Below are 16762 nucleotides of genomic sequence, written 5' to 3'. Positions count from 1 at the left end.
ACCCAGTCATATTCTTATTTTGTAGTTTATTTGTAATAATGCTATATAAATCAATTATATAATATTACACAAAGAAAAGAGTCACTAAATCATAAAATCTTAAAGACGATGACTGTGCCAGGAAAAAGTATGATTTCAACAACACAGAGCCAAAAAGCTGAAAGGTGGGGAAGTCAGATTTCTTCAGGTTTAACAAAAAGTTTGGTAGGGATATAGACTTAGAACACTCTGGGATCAAAAAGTAGAAAAAATAATTGATTCTACTACAAACTGAATATTTCTAAAGTTGCTTCTTAATTCTCAGTGAACAATACAGATAGTTCTGTAAGCGAGAACTAAGAGTTCCAGATCAGATCCAAAGTTGCTTTGTGATCAAAATCTTGCCTTTTCTGGTGCACCTCCTGCAGCCTACCTTCAGGACTAGTTAGGTTTCCAAAACTACAGATCCACACTGAAGCTGCAACGCCAGCAACCCTGGCATTAGAGTTCAACCTAGAACCAACTGATATATATATAAGTCCTTTGAAACTGCTACTTCTTCTCCAAAATGAATAAAACAAACGCTGATTTTAAAATGTTAAGTTCTGAAATATTACCAACATTTAATACTATTTATTATTAAAAAAATATTACCTCTAGTGTGTTTGCCGAAAGTAGTTCAAAATCTGGAAGGTTATGCATTATTTCCAAATATATTTCTTTAGCATCCAATGAATTAAGAAACTAGAAGTAAGAGAATCGTAATCTTTTTAATCAACGTTCACTTATCTTAGTATCTTAGTTTTTCAGTTTTCAGAGAAAGAACTTTTAAGGAAAGTAATCATAGAAGTTACACAGTTTTTAAGCTAATTATCCTAAATGTTGTCCTTTTCCAAAAAAAAGAAAAGGACAGTATATCATATTGTGGCAATTATTAAACTGGTTTGTTTCTTTAAAAAACAGTGATGTAAAATAAATTTCATTATTAGGTGTTTCATTACCTGGAATTTTCTATTAACTATGCTGCATATTCAATGATAATCCTCAAAATAACCTGGAGTGACCTCTGGCTCATTGGGAAAAAGCTATGGTATGTTCAGTTTAATTTTAATGCTAACATGTTTTACAGAATGCCAATGCTTTACGAATTCTTGTTAAAACACTAGAATATTTGGTGATCTAAGATGCTTCATACCCCAATCAATAATTAATAGGAATTAAGAAAAACTTATTGGAAAACTGGAATGGACTTTATTATAGAGATTTTTAGAAATAATGTACCAAAACCAAACCACTTAGGAGTTTTACAGAGTAAAATGTATATATATAAAATATATATTTTAAATTAAATATATTTTAGATCTAGGTCTCTTATTTAAAACAAAACAACTGAAATAGACACATCTTGATTCTAACAAACCTTCTTTATTTCTGTCCATATTTTATCCTCAGCATATTTTTCTCATAGAACTCTCTTTGCGCTTCTAATTCTCATGGAAGCAGCTGCTATTACAGAGTGCAGCAATAGTTACATCAAGAAAATGTATACAGGGGTTGATGAAACAGTTTATTGTATATCTTTAATTATAATAAACTATTTGAAATTCATATATTACTTGAAAGATCTAAAACTCCATTAAAAACCTGTAGGAACTACCGCTGTATTCACAGTTTAATTGTGTTTGACATGAGAATAGTCAATAGAAACAATGTCTATAACGTAAGTATAGAAAACTCAATTTTCAGCTTAAAAAAAATCTATAGCATATTCCCAAAAAATCTATGAAATAACTTGTTACCAAAGGGCTTAAAAGGCCAAAACAGAAGACTTTCATGTCTCAGTACTATAAGCTCATTCACTTTAGTCACATTCATGAAGATTTTACTAAAAATACTCCCATAACAGCTTATATAAACATGTAAGTTACAAATCCAGTAGAACCTCCTTATAAACCTGTTTGTTTTAGAGTAAAATTTGGCAGTTACATCTAGAAGGGTACTGTCCAGCCTCTGAATTTCACCTGCCAGACATATTTAGCTGGCATAGTGTTTTACATTTTTTAAAACCTGAATGCTTTTAGGAGGGACAGGGACTGCTAATTCGTCACTCTGTGTTGTCACATTTCTAATATCACTCATTTATGTTTCCTAAGATCATATCTGAGCTTGCTGTTTTATATCAAAAATTAAAATACAGAAAAGAACACTAAAGGTAGTCTGTCTTATATCAGTCTGTTTTTCTTTGTGGGTTCTCTAGGGACCTATCCAATATGGCAGTATTTGTCTCAGCTCCTTGACAACTATCTTGAACCTCAGTTTCCTCATTTATAAAATTAGGAATGTGAACCACACCAGTAGATTGCCAAACTGAGTCTATACCAGAATCTAACAGGGTGCTTTAAAAAAACAGATACCAGATTCCAGCTAAACCTACCAATGATCTATATTTTAACATTAGAAAATATATAAATAAATGGAAACCAATAAATATTCATTTAACCTAAGAATGTATTCCATACCTTTGGGTTTTTAAAACTGTAATGGTTTATGCCAGTTTAAAAATAATCCTTATAGCTTAACTTTATAAACTGAAATATTAAACAGAATCCCAGAAATTAAATATTCTAAATAATTAAGTGTCCTATAATCAGATGATATAAACTCGTTCCTTGTTTTGCTCATTGTTTACAAAATGATGTATTTGAATACGTGTGTGTGTAAAGAAATTAAAGTGATTCATACCAAAATACCACTTTTCTCTTTGTTATTTAAAGTGGCTCCAGGAGGAAAATATGCAGTAGTACTTGTTGTAATGTCCAAACTTTTACAAAGGTTGTCCTGGGTGGCACAGTCCATCCATCCTACATTAACAAGACCATCCTAAAATGGAAAGAAACAAAAAATCGTGTTGTAAGTGGAAGAAAAAGTTAAAAGGATTTATATCTAGCAAAAACACAACTTTCCTACTATTAATTAAACTTTTAAAAAGAACACTCAAAAAATGATGCAGATTTGAGTAACATGATTAATAAATTTAATCTAATATATATAAAAATTACACCTTACATAGGAAACATTTTCAAGCATACACAGAACATTAACAATCTTCGTAAGTGGCAAACTCCCAAACCATAAGGCAGCTTCAATAGTGTTAAAGTATCAACAACACACAGACTGTACTCCCTGACCATAATATGATGAGACTAAATAAGTAAAATAACAAAACGACAAAAAATAATGTTTAGAAATGACAAAAACACTAATATATAACTTCCTGGTTAAAGAGGAACTCTAATGGAATACTTAGAAGTGAATGATAACGAAAACACCACATGTTAAAATGTATTGAACACAGCTAATTAATTAGAAAGAAACTTATAGCTATGAATACATTTATCAGAAAACAAGAAAGATTACAAATAAGTGAGATAAATGTTTAAGAAACCACCAAAGAAAATATTTGGGATCAGTTTTTAAATGTGTTTCTTAACATGGTGATACAATTTTACAAAGTAATTGATGCTTACCAACATCCCACTTAACCTGAGACGTGTCTGTGAAGTCAAACAATCTGGTGGGGGAAAAAAAACTTATGAGGCAATTTCAGCTTAAGTCTGTAATTAGCTGTTCCCCCAAACCATCATGTTGATTCTTAGGCAATTAACTGGGCTGTGCTGGTAAATACTGAGACTTTTATTTACTAGGTAGACATAGAGGTCAATGTCTCATTCTTCTCCCTCCTGTCCCCTTTTCTCTCCCTACCTCTCCCTTCCCTCTCCTTAGTCTTTTATTCTCTCCCGTTAGTTTCTCAGGATTTCCAGCTAAAAAAAAAAGAAGGAATTCCCTCTCAAGTACCTCTTTAGGAACTTATTCTCAAATGTCTCCTCCTATCAACAGTCCCCTTTATCCAAGGGATCTCATGATTTGGAGTAATAAAATGTAATGCCTATTTGATAAATAACAATATGTGCAGAATCCTTAAAATACAATACAATCTTAGAATAGCTTCTTCACCATTTTTATGTAAGTCCTATAAATATGAATGTTACGATACAATGAGATAGATTTAGAAGAAAGGGAGATGCAGCATCACACAGCTCACAGGGACAGGTGAAATCAATCTACCTATGGTAAAAGTAAAATAATGTCAGAAAGCTTTAATAGTTTTCCTTATGTGTGGAATGGAGAGAAACATGTGCATTAGGCCAAAATGAGGGAAAACCCCTCAATGACAGACTAAGTTTAAGGGTGATTTTTGCTGCAAGGCAATACATTCCTAAGATGGGCCTTACCCCATGAGGTGAGTGGCTGATTTTATCTGCAAGGCAATACCTTTCCAACACAGCAGCATAAAGGCTGAGAGGTGAAGTATGGGGAAAAGATCCATGTTGGGATTAAACATATGAAAATGCATTCATTAATTAGGATATTTTCTAACACTAGGACCAATTTTTAACCAATCTTATTGCTTGAATACAGTTTATGTTTGTGTAGGGTACTGAACTTCCAACTTAATTTACTAGGGGAAAGGGTCCTAGAAACGGAAAGTTATCATCTTCAAATATATATATATATATATATATATATATATATATATATATATATATATACACATTTTTTTTTTTTTAAGGTTGCAGCACATGACATGTGGGATCTTAGTTCCCCAACCAGGGATTGAACCTGTGTCCCTGCATTGGGAGTGTGGAGTCTTAACCACTGGACCACCAAGGAAGTCCCCCAAATATATACTTTTATGAGGCAAACATGTACATTTCTGAAATGAATACATATGAGGGAAAGGCAGTAACTGCAAAAAATTATTATTTTGTGAGGGTTGTATCTGTCAACAACTAATTATTTTTTTGAAGTGTCAAAAACATTTATAGCTATCTGATGGTATAATTTACCATAAGTATAATTAAGCTGAAAAATTTGCCCATTGAATATAAACCATATGATACTTTAAGAAATTAATAACTGTAGAGGAGAGATCAAGATGGTGGAGTAGGAAGACATGGAGCTCATCTCCCCTGACAACATACCAAAAATACATCTACATGTGGAACAATTCTCATGGAAAACTAACTGGAAAATGGCAGAACTCCTACACAACCAAGGCTGCAAGAAAGATTTCCATATAACCAGGTAGGATGGAAAAGGCATAGGGTTGGGACCCCCATCTGAGATGGATCTGAAAGGAAGAGAAGGTCCCCATGGGCAGACCCTCAATGTGGGGAGCAAGTGGGTTGAACCACAGACTGGACATTCCAGTCCTGGGGTCCTGCAAGGAGAAGACAAGCACCCTTGGCTGCCAGGAGAACTGCTGGGACAGACGAAGGGCTAGAGAAGCCTAGACTCTACTCATGAGGAGTACGCATGTGCCGGTTTACCAAAAATCAAGGCGGAGAGAGCTTTGCACTGGCAGCTGCCACTTGGCCACACTCCCCAATCCGAGCTGGTTGAACATCCCGGCCCCGCTCACTCCATACCACAGCCTGGTGCTAGATTTGAGCCAACCAAGCCCTGGGAGAAGACTTGGTCTAGCTATGCAGAGACAGACTGGGGTCCTGGGATGTGATCTGGGTGGAGTGGAAGTGGCCACTGTCAGCACTTGCTCAGGCAGTGTTGCAGGAGCACCCTGTAGTTTGCCTCCCAGTGGAGCCAATGCTCTGGCTCCACCCACTCCACACAGCAGCTTAGCCTTGGAGCTGGGCCAGACAGGTCTGGGAGAAGACTGCCATGGGGTCAGCCCAGTGCTCTGGTGGTAGCACAGCCACCTCAATTCCTGCAGCCACTACACCCCAACCCCCAGCCCCAGCCTAGTGAATGTCCCAGCCTCACCCACTCCACACCACAACCTTGCACTAGGTCTGGGATAAACAGAAGAAGGGATGAGACCTTGGGCTGGTTCCGACTGGAGCCTCAGATGCCTACAGAGGTGGTGTACTGGTCCTTTGTGAGCACATGGGCCTCACTTGCTTCAGCAATCACCTCCTTTAGGGGCAGGGCACCACTCAAGGGGAATGGAGCCTGATTGAGCCCGACCCACAGGGCATTTACTCCAACAGCTGGGGAGCAGGCCCTGTCCCTGACAGGGCGGCAACAGCTATGCAGCAAAGAGGAAGTCCCACCTCACACCCTGCACAGTCTTTAGATCCCTCAAAACCAACCAAACCCCCTATCTAGGTGATAACGACCAGCATACCCCAAAAAAAGACATGGCTGGTGTCCATCATACACACAGAGTCTACACAGGGATGCTACCACATAAAAACACCCCTTTAAGACCATAATAGATAATCGTTTCTCCTATATTCAGAGACAGAGACAGTTAAGTAAAATGAAAAGGCAGAGGAAATACTCCCAATTAAAAGAGCAAGAAAAAAATCCCCTGAAACAAATAATGAAACAGAGCTCACCAGTCTACCAGACACCAAGTTCAAAAAGGTGGTTATAAAAACGCTAAATGGGGCTTCCCTGGTGGCGCAGTGGTTGAGAATCTACCTGCCAATGCAGGGGACATGGGTTTGGGCCCTGGTCTGGGAGGATCCCACATGCCGCGGAGGGACTGGGCTCGTGAGCCACAACTGCTGAGCCTGCGCATCTGGAGCCTGTGCTCCACAACAGGAGAGGCCGTGATAGTGAGAGGCCCGTGCAACGCGATGAAGAGTGGCCCCCGCTTGCCGCAACTAGAGAGAGCCCTTGCACAGAAACGAAAACCCAACACAGCCAAAAATAAATAAATAAATATTTTAAAAAAAAAAAAAAAAAAAACGCTAAATGAATTAAGAAAGATCAATATAAATGCATATCACTGTAACAAGGAACTAGAAACTACAAAGATGAACAAATCAAAAATAGATAAATAATTCAATTTCTAAGATAAAAAGAAATCTAGAAGCAATGTACAGCTAACTAAATGACACAGAAGAATGAATAAGTAAGCTGGAAGACAGAATAATAGAAATCGCCCAATCAGAAGAGCAAAGACAAGTGAAAAAAAAAAATGAAAGGAACTTACAAGATCTATAAAATAATATAAAATGTGCCAACCTACGCATAATAGGGGTTTGAGAAGGAGAAGAGAGAAGGGGATCAAAAACTTATTTGAAGAAACTATGGCTGAAAATTTGCCAAACCTAAAGAAGGAAACAGATATCCAGATACAAGAAGCACAAAGGATCCTAAACAAGATGAACCTGAACAGACCCACAAGATATATCATAATTAAGATGGCAAAACTTAAAGACAAAAAGAGCATCCTAAAGGCAGTGAGAGAAAAAGAGTTAATTACAAGGGAACCCCCATAAGGCTATCAGCTGACTTGCAGGCCAGAAGGGAGTGGCATAATATACTAAAAGTTCTGAAAGGAAAAAACCTGCAACCTAGGATACTCTATACAGCAAGATTATCATTTAGAATAGAAGGAGAGATAAAGAATTTCTCAGACAAGCAAAAACTAAAAAGATTCAGTAATACTAAACCTACCCTAAAAGAAATATTGAAGGGTCTTCTCTAAATGGAAAAGGAGCAAGACACTATAGGAAAGAGAAAATCAAAATAGGCAAGGCAAATATACAGTAAGAATTGAAGATCACTTAAATAAACTAGTATGTAGACTAAACAGTCAAAAAAATTGTAAAAGTGACTCTATAATAAAAATAAAAGGATAAGTTTAAACATGTAAGATAGGATATCAAAATTGCAAAGTACCAGGGAGGGGAATAAAAAATGTACATCTTTTAGAATGTGTTTGAATTGAATGACTATCAGTTTACATCAAGTAGATAGTTATGGGTCAACACACCTGAATTCCATGGTAACCACAAATCAGAAACATAAAATAGATTCACAAAGACCAAAAAGAAAGGAAGTCATGCATACAACAAAAGAAAACCATGAGACCAAAAGAAAAAACAAAAAAAATAAACAAAACAACTGGAAAACAAGGATTACAATGGTAATAAATACAAACCTATCAACTACTTTAAATGTCAACAGACTAAATGCTTTGATCAAAAGACTGGCTGATTGGAAAGAAAAACAAGAACCTGAAATATACTGTCTACAAGACACTTACTTCAGGATAAAAGACACACACAAACTGAAAGTGAGGAGAAGGAAAATGATATTTCAGGCAAATGGGAATGACAAGAAAGTGGGGGTAGCAATATTCATATCAAACAAAGTAGACTTTAAGACAAAGGCCATAAAAAAAGACAAAGAAGGGCATTATATAATGATAAAGGAATCAACACAAGAAGAGGATATTATACTCATTAACACCTATGCACCTAATATAGCAGTACATAAATATATAAAGCAAATACTAAAAGACATAAAGGGAAAAACTGACAAAAATACAGTAATAGTAGATTTAACACTCCACTGACATCAATGGACAGATCATCCAGACAGAAAATCAAGAAGAAAACAGTGGTTTTAAATGATACAACAGACCAGTTGGACTTAATAGATTTCTACAGAATACTACATCCTCTGAAAACCCCAGAATACACATTCTTTTCAAGTGCACATGGAATGTTCTATAGGACAGACCACATGCTAGGTCATAAGACAAGCCTCAACAAATTTAAGAGGATAGAAGTTATTTCAAGCATCTTTTCTGACCACAATGATATGAAATCAGAAATTAACTATGGAAAGAAAAACAGAGAAAGAACAAACATGTGGAGGCTGAACAACATGCTACTAAGAAACAAATGGGTCAAAGATGGAATCAAAGAAGAAATTATAAAATACCTTGAGATTAAGGAAAATGAGAACACATTACAAAATCTCTGGCATGCAGCAAAAGCAATTCTTAGGGGGAATCCACAGCGATACAGGCCTAGCTCAAGAAACAAGAAAAATTTCAAATGAACAATCTCACCAACCACCTAAAAGGATTAGTAAAAGAAAAAGTGCAAAGTCAGCAGAAGCAAGGAAATAATAAAGATCAGAGAGAAATAAAATAGATCAGGGAAAAAAATAGCAACAAAAAAGATCAATAAAACCAAGAGTTGATTTTTTGAAAAGATAAATAAAATCGACAAGCCAGGCTCATCAAAAAGAGAGGACCTCAATAAAGAAATTAAGAAATGAAAGAGGAGAAATAACTGTTATCACAGAAATACAAACAATCAGAAGAGAAATACAATGAACAGTTACATGCCAACAAACTGGACAACCTAGAAGAAATGGGCAAATTTTTAGAAACATACAGCCTGGCAAGACTAAGTCAAGAAGAAACACAGTTTGAGCAGGCTAATCACTAGAAGTGAAACAGAATCTGTAATAATAATTAAAAGAAAAACTTTCTGCAAACAAAAGTCCAAGACCAGATGGCTTCACTGAAGAATTCTACCAAACATAAAGAACTTAAACTAATCCTTCCCAAACTATTCCAAAAAACTGAAGAAGAGGGAACACTTCCAAATTCATTCTATGAGGCCACTTTTACCCTAATTACAAAACTAGACAAAGACACTACAAAAAAAAAAAAAAGCTACAGGCCAGTATCTATGATGAATATAGGTGCAAAAATCCTCAACAGAGTATTAGCAAGCTGAATCCAACAATACCTGAAAAGGATCATACACCATGATCAAGTTGGATTCATTGCAGGATCACAAGGATGGTTCCACATATGCAAATCAATCAGTGTGATACACCGCATTAACAAAAGGAAAGACAAAAACCACATGATCACATGATCATCTCAACAGATGCAGAAAAAGCATTTCACAAAATTCAACATCCATTCATGATAAAAACTCTCACCAAAGTGGGTGTAGAGGGAACATATTATGACATAATAAAGGCCATTTACAACAAAGCCACAACCAACATAATACTCAGTGGTGAAAAGTAAAAGCCTTCCCTCTAAATTCAGGAATAAGCCGAGGATGCCCACTCCCAGAGCTTCTATTCAACCGAGTATTATACGTCCTAGCCACAGCAATCAGATAAGAAAAAGAAATAAAAGGTATCCAAATTGCAAGGGAAAAGGTAAAACTGCCACCCTTTGCAGATGACATACAATACTCTATATACAAAACCCTAGTCTTCACCAAAAAAAGTATAAGAACTAATCAAGGGATTTGGCAAGATAGCAGCATACAAGATTAATACAGAGAAATCTGTCATGTTTCTATACACTAAAAATGAAATAAAAGTAAAAAAAAAAATCCCGTTTATAATCTCATCAAAAAATTTAAATACCTAGGAATAAACGTAACCAAGGAGGTGAAATACCTACGCGCTGAAAACTATAAATCACTGGTAAAGGAAATGAAAATGATTCAAAAAAATGGAAAGATATCCTATATTCTTAGATGGGAAGAATATTGTTAAAATGGATATACTACCCAAAGCAATCTACAAATTTAATGCAATCCCTATCAAAATACCATGACATTTTTCACAGAATTAGAACAAATAATCCTAAAATTTATATGAAAACACAAAAGGCCCAGAATTGCTAAAACAATTCTAAGGAAAAAGAACAAAGCTGGAGGCATAACCCTTCTCAACTTCAGAATATACTACAAAGCTACAGTAGTCAAAAAGCATGGTATTAGTACAAAGACATATAGATGAACAGAACAGAGAGCCCAGAAATAAACCCACACACCTACAATCAATTTATCTATGACAAAGGAAACAACAATATAGAGAAAAGACAGTCTCTTCAACAAACGGTGTTGAGAAAGCTGGACAGCTACATGTAAATCAATGAATTTAGAATACTCCCCTCCCACCATATACAAAAATAAATTCAAAATGATTTAAAGGAGAGAGTAATCAAGATGGCAGAGTAGTAGGATGTGATGCTTACCTTCTCCCACAAATACATCAAAAATACATCAACATGTGGAACAATTCTCACAGAATATCTACTGAACACTGCCAGAACACCTCAAACTGCTGAAAGGGCAAGAAAATCTCCATGTAACCAGGTAGGAAAAAAGAAAAAAAAGAAAGCAAGAAAGAAATTGAGACAGGACCTGTGTCCCTGGGAGGGAGCTGTGAAAGAGGAAAGGTGCCAGCCCCCCTGGCAGGGAGACTGGCCAGGACAGAAGGGGAGCTTCAGAGACTCGGAGAAGAGTGCAGCAGCTAGCTTGTGGCAGCCAGAGTGAAGGAAGAACCGCACAAATGGTCAGTGCCACCACCCTGCACTCTCCAGTCAGAGGCTTGTGTCTGTCAGTGCGGGCAGGGGCTGGGTACTGGAACTCAGGCTTCAGAAATCAGAACTGGGGAGAGGACTGGGGTTGACTGTGTGAAGACAGCCCTGGGGGGTGCTGGAATCCAGTGCGACCATGGCTGGTGGTGTGCACAGAAGAAGCCTGGGCCACCTTAGAGGCCAGCTGCCATTATTTGGGGGTTGCGTGAGGGGAGGGGCGGGATGCAGGTTGTAGCCTTTTTCCCCATGCACACACTTGCAGAGGGTAGGGCAGTGCCTGCAAGGGAACGAGGGGACGTCACAAGCTGCCACCACTGCCTGCCCAGATGCCAGGAGCAGTTGCAGGCCGCCGCCGCCTCCCTCCCAGACCTCAGGAGTGGTCGCAAGCCACCTCTGCTCCCATCGCATGCTCCAGGGGGTCGCCTGAGCTGCCACTGTTGTCAAGAACCCCAGGACTGGGCACTAGCCACTGAATCTGCACACCCCCTATCAAGGGGATGACAACAAGCACATGCTGAGGAAATAGGTGACAGGCATCCATACTAAAAACAGCCCCTACAACAAATAAATTAAACCCACACAAACTACACAGGGATGCCCCCACATGTAAACAGCCATTCAAGACCACAAGATAATTGTTTCTCCTAAACTCAAGGAGTAAGAGAAATATAACTAAAATGAAGAAGCAGAGGAACCACTTTCAGTTAAAACACCAAGAGCATTCCCCTGAAAGAACAAATAATGAAATAAACCTCTTCAGTCTAATAGACACCGAGTTCAAAACGGAGGTAATGAAAATACTAAAGAAATTAAGAAAGGCTATCAACAGAAATGCAGAATAGTGTAAAAAGGAACTAGAAACTATAAAGAGGAACCAAGAAAAATTAGAAAACTCATTTGCCGACATGAAAGCTGAGTTAAAGCAATGAAAAACAGAATGAATAATGCAGAAAAACAGATAAGTGATGTGGAAAACAGAGTAATGAAAATCACCCAATCAGGACAGCAGACAGAAAGCCAAATGAAAAAAAATGAAAGCAATACAAGAGACCCACAGGATAATATAAAGCAGTGGTCCCCAACGTTTTTGGCACCAGGGACCGGTGTGGAAGACAATTTTTCCACCAATGGGGGTGGGGGTGGGGGACGGTTCAGGTGGTAATGCAAGTGATGGTTCAGGTGGTAATGAGTGAGGGGGAGCAATGGGGAGTGGCAGATGAAGCTTTGCTCACTTGTCTGCCACTCACTTCCTGCTGTGCGTCCCGGTTCCTAACAGGCCACGGTGGTTGGGGACCTCTGATATAAAGCGTGCCAACCTATGCATAATAGGGATTCCAGAAGTGGAATAAAGAGAAAAAGGGATGGAAAGTGTACTAGAAGAAATTATGGCTGAAAACTTCCCAAACCTAAAGAAGTAAACAGATATCCAGGTACAGGAAGCACAGAGGGTCCCAAACAGACCTACACCAAGACATATGATAATAAAAATAGCAAAAGTTAAAGAGAGGGTTCTAAAGGCAGCAATAGAAAAACAAGAGTTAATTACAAGGGAACTGCCATAAGACTATCAGTTGATTTGTCTACAGAAACACTGCAGGCCAGAAGGGACTGGCAAGATATAGTCAAAGTCCTGAAAGGGAAAAATCTACAACATAGGATAATCTACCCTGTAAGATTATCATTAGAATAAAAGGAGAGATAAAGAATTTCTCAGGGGACTTCCCTGGCGGTCCAGAGGTTAAGACTCTGCACTTCCACAGCAGGAGCATGGGTTTGATTCCTGGTCCAAGAACGAAGATCCTGTATGCCACATGACGTGGCCAAAAAAAAAAACATCAGAGAGAAAAGAAGCAGGACAATATAGGAAAGAGAAAATCACAACCTCAAAGTAAGTCACTTAAATAAGCCAGTACACAAATTAAAAAAAAGAAATCAAAAACTTCTGTGAACACGATGATAACCACAATGAACAGCAAAAGGATGAACATGAAGATGTAAACGGGGACATCAAAAATCATAAGATGTGGCGAGTAAGAAAGTGTGTATATATTTTTTTTCTAGAATATATTTGAGCCTATAAGACTACCAGTCTAAGGCAAGCAGAAATAGGAAGGGTTAACACGCTAGAAAAGCAGGGTAACCACAAATCAAAAACATACAATAGATTCACAAAAACCAAAAAGAAGAGAACACAAGTATAATACAAAAGAAAATCATAAAACCACAAAAGGGTCATCCATTTACAATGCTTGGTGTCAGTTTATTTATCTCTTGTAAAAATAAAATACAGTGTGCGTGTGTGAAAAAAAAATGACAAAAGGGAAAACAAAGAAGAAATATAAAATCAATGGGAAAACAAGGTTTAAAATGGCAATAAATACATATCTATCTATAATTAACTTAAATGTTAATGGACGAAATGCTTCAATCAAGAGACACAGAGTGGAAGACTGGCTGAAAAAACAAGAGCCTAAAATATGCTGCCTACTAGACACCCACTTTAGGGCAAAGGACAAACATAGATTGAAAGTGAGGGGATAGAAAAAGATATTTCATACAAAAGGAAATGATAAGAAAGTAAGAGTTGCAATGCTCATATCAAACAAGATTTTAAAACAAAGATCATAAAGAAGGATAAAGAAGGACACTACATAATGATAAAAGGATCAATACAAGAGGACTTCACACTCATCAACATACATACACCTAATACAGTAGCACCCAAATACATAAAACAAATATTAACAGAGATAAAGGTAGAAATTGATAGGAATACAACAGTAGTAGGAGACTTTAACGCCACACTCACATCAATGCACAGATCTTCCAGACAATCAATAAGGCAACAGAGACCCCACATAATATAACAGAACAGCTAGACTTAATTGATATTTTCAGGACATTACATCCCCCCAAAATCAGAATACACATTCTTTCCAAGTACACATGGAGCATTCTCTAGGATTGACCACATACTAGGGCACAAAACAAGCCTCAACAAATTTAAGAGCATAGAAATTATCTCAAGCATCTTTTCTAACCACAATGCCATGAAAGTAGAAATTAACCACGAAAAAAGAAATGAGAAAAAACGATTACATGGAGACTAAATAACATGCTACTAAAAAACCAATGGGTCAACGATGAAATCAAAGAGGAAATTAAAAAATACCTTGGGACAAATGACAATGCAAACACAATGATACAAAATCTCTGGGATGCAGTAAAAGCAGTTCTTAGAGTGAAGTTCATAGTGATACAGGCCTTCCTCAAAAAACAAGAAAAATCTCAAATAAACAAACTAACCTACCACTAAAAAGAATTAGAAAAAGGACAACAAAACCTAAAGTCAGCAGAAGGAAGGAAATAATAAAGATCTGAGAGGAAATAAATAAAATAGAGATTAAAAAAATAAAAATAATCAATAAAACAAAGAGCTGGTTCTTTGGAAGGGTAAAGAAAATAGACAAAGCCCTGGCCAGGCATACCAAGAAGAAAAGAAAGAGAACACAAATAAACAAAATAAGAAAAGAAAAAGGAGAAATCTCAACTGATACCACAGAAATACAAAATACCATGAACAATTATATACCAACAAATTGGACAACCTAGAAGAAATGGATAGGTTTCTAGAAACATACAGCCCACCAAAACTGAATCAAGAAGAAATAGATAATATGAAAAGACCAATCATTAGAAGTGAAAGAGAATTTGTAATTTAAAAACCCCCTACAAACAAAAGTCCAGGACCACAGAGCATCACAGGTGAATTCTACCAAACATACAAAGAAGAATTTATACCAACCCTTCTCAAACTCTTCCAAAAAACTGAAGAGGAGGGAACACTCCCAAGAACATTCTATAAAGCCACCATCACCCTGTTACTAAAACCAGACAAAGACACAACCAAAAAAGAAAATTACAGGCCAATATCTTTGATAAATATAGATGCAAAAAACCTCAACAAAACATTAGCAAACTGAATCTTACAACACATAAAAAAGATCATACACCACAACCAAGTGGGATCCATCCTAAATTCACAAGGATGGTTCAACATACACAACTCAATTAATGTGATACACCACATGAACAAAAGAAAAGGCAAAAACCACATGATCATCTAAACAGATGCAGAAACAGCAGTTGACAAAATTAAGCATCCATTCATGATAAAAACTCTTACCAAAATAGGTACAGAGGGAACATATCTCAAGATAGTAAAAGTTATTTATGACACATCTACAGCCAATACAATACTCAACCGTGAAAAGATGAAAGCCTTACTAAAATCTGGAACAAGACAAGGATGCCCACTCTTGCCTCTTCTATTCAACATAGTATTGGAAGTCCTAGCCAATCAGACAAGAGAAAGAAATAAAACACATCCAAATTGAAAGAGGTAAAATTGTCATCATATGCAGATGATATGATACTATATATAATTAACCCTAAAGACACCACACAAAAACTACTAGAACTGATAAATTCAGCAAGGTAGCAGGATACAAGGGTAACATACAGAGAAGCAAGGAGAACTACAATCCTGCAGCATGTCAAACAAAAACCACATTCGTAGAAAGAAAGACAATATGAAAAGGCAGTGGACTATGTACCAGATGAAAGAACAAAATAAAACCCTAGAAAAACCACCACATGAAGTGGAGACGGGCAACCTTCCAGAAAAAGAATTCAGAATAATGATAGTGAAGATGATTCAGGACCTCGGAAAAAGAACGGAGGCAAAGATCAAGAAGATGCAAGAAATGTTTAACAAAGACCTAGAAGAATGAAACAAACAGAAATAAACAATACAATATCTGAAATGAATAATACACTAGAAGGAATCAATAGGAGAATAACTGAGGCAGAAGAATGGATAAGTGACCTGGAAGACAAGAATGGTGGAAATCACTGCCATGGAACAGAATAAAGAAAAAAGAATGAAAAGAAATGAAGACAGCCTAAGATACCTCTGGGACAACATTAAATGCACCAACATTTGCATTATAGGGGTCCCAGAAGGAGGAGAGAGAGAAAGGACCCGAGAAAATATCTGAAGAGATTATAGTTGAAAACTTCCTAACATGGGAAAGGAAACAGCCACCCAAGTCCAGGAAGTGCAGAGAGTCCCAGGGAGAAACACGCTGAGACACATACTAATCAAACTGACAAAAATTAAAGACAAAGAAAAATGATTAAAAGCAACAAGAGAAATATGACAAATAACATACAAGGGAACTCCCATAAGGTTAACAGCTGATTTCTCAGCAGAAACTCTACAAGCCAGAAGGGAGTGCCAAGATATATTTAAAGTGATGAAAGGGAAGAACCTACAACCAAGGTTACTCTACCCGGCAAGGATCTCATTCTGATTCGACAGAGAAACCAAGAGCTTTACAGAAAAGCAAAAGCTAAGAGAATTCAGCACCACCAAACCAGCTCTACAACATATGCTAAAGGTACTTCTCTAAGTGGGAAACACAAGAGAAGAAAAAGGCCTACAAAAACAAACCCACAACAATTAAGAAAATGGTAATAGGAACATACATATCAATAATTACCTTAAAGGTGAATGGATTAAATGCTCCAACCAAA

At 37.0% G+C, this 16762-nt stretch overlaps 1 protein-coding gene across 1 annotated transcript in view; it reads right to left on the bottom strand.

Annotated features, from left to right (window-relative positions):
- The window catches only part of DNAJC10 (DnaJ heat shock protein family (Hsp40) member C10), a 59840-nt gene that overhangs the window by 22217 nt on the left and 20861 nt on the right, over nt 1-16762 (bottom strand). The window contains exons 10-12 of the mRNA XM_065880258.1: nt 3507-3550; nt 2722-2859; nt 634-723 (exon numbers count right to left, since the gene is read on the bottom strand). Coding sequence (XP_065736330.1) covers nt 634-723; nt 2722-2859; nt 3507-3550 — 272 coding nt within the window. The remainder of the gene's footprint in view (nt 1-633; nt 724-2721; nt 2860-3506; nt 3551-16762) is intronic.

This window comes from Phocoena phocoena, chromosome 7 (assembly GCF_963924675.1).
Source record: "Phocoena phocoena chromosome 7, mPhoPho1.1, whole genome shotgun sequence".
NCBI lineage: Eukaryota > Metazoa > Chordata > Mammalia > Artiodactyla > Phocoenidae > Phocoena > Phocoena phocoena.
This window is presented reverse-complemented; position numbering and strand designations above follow the sequence as displayed.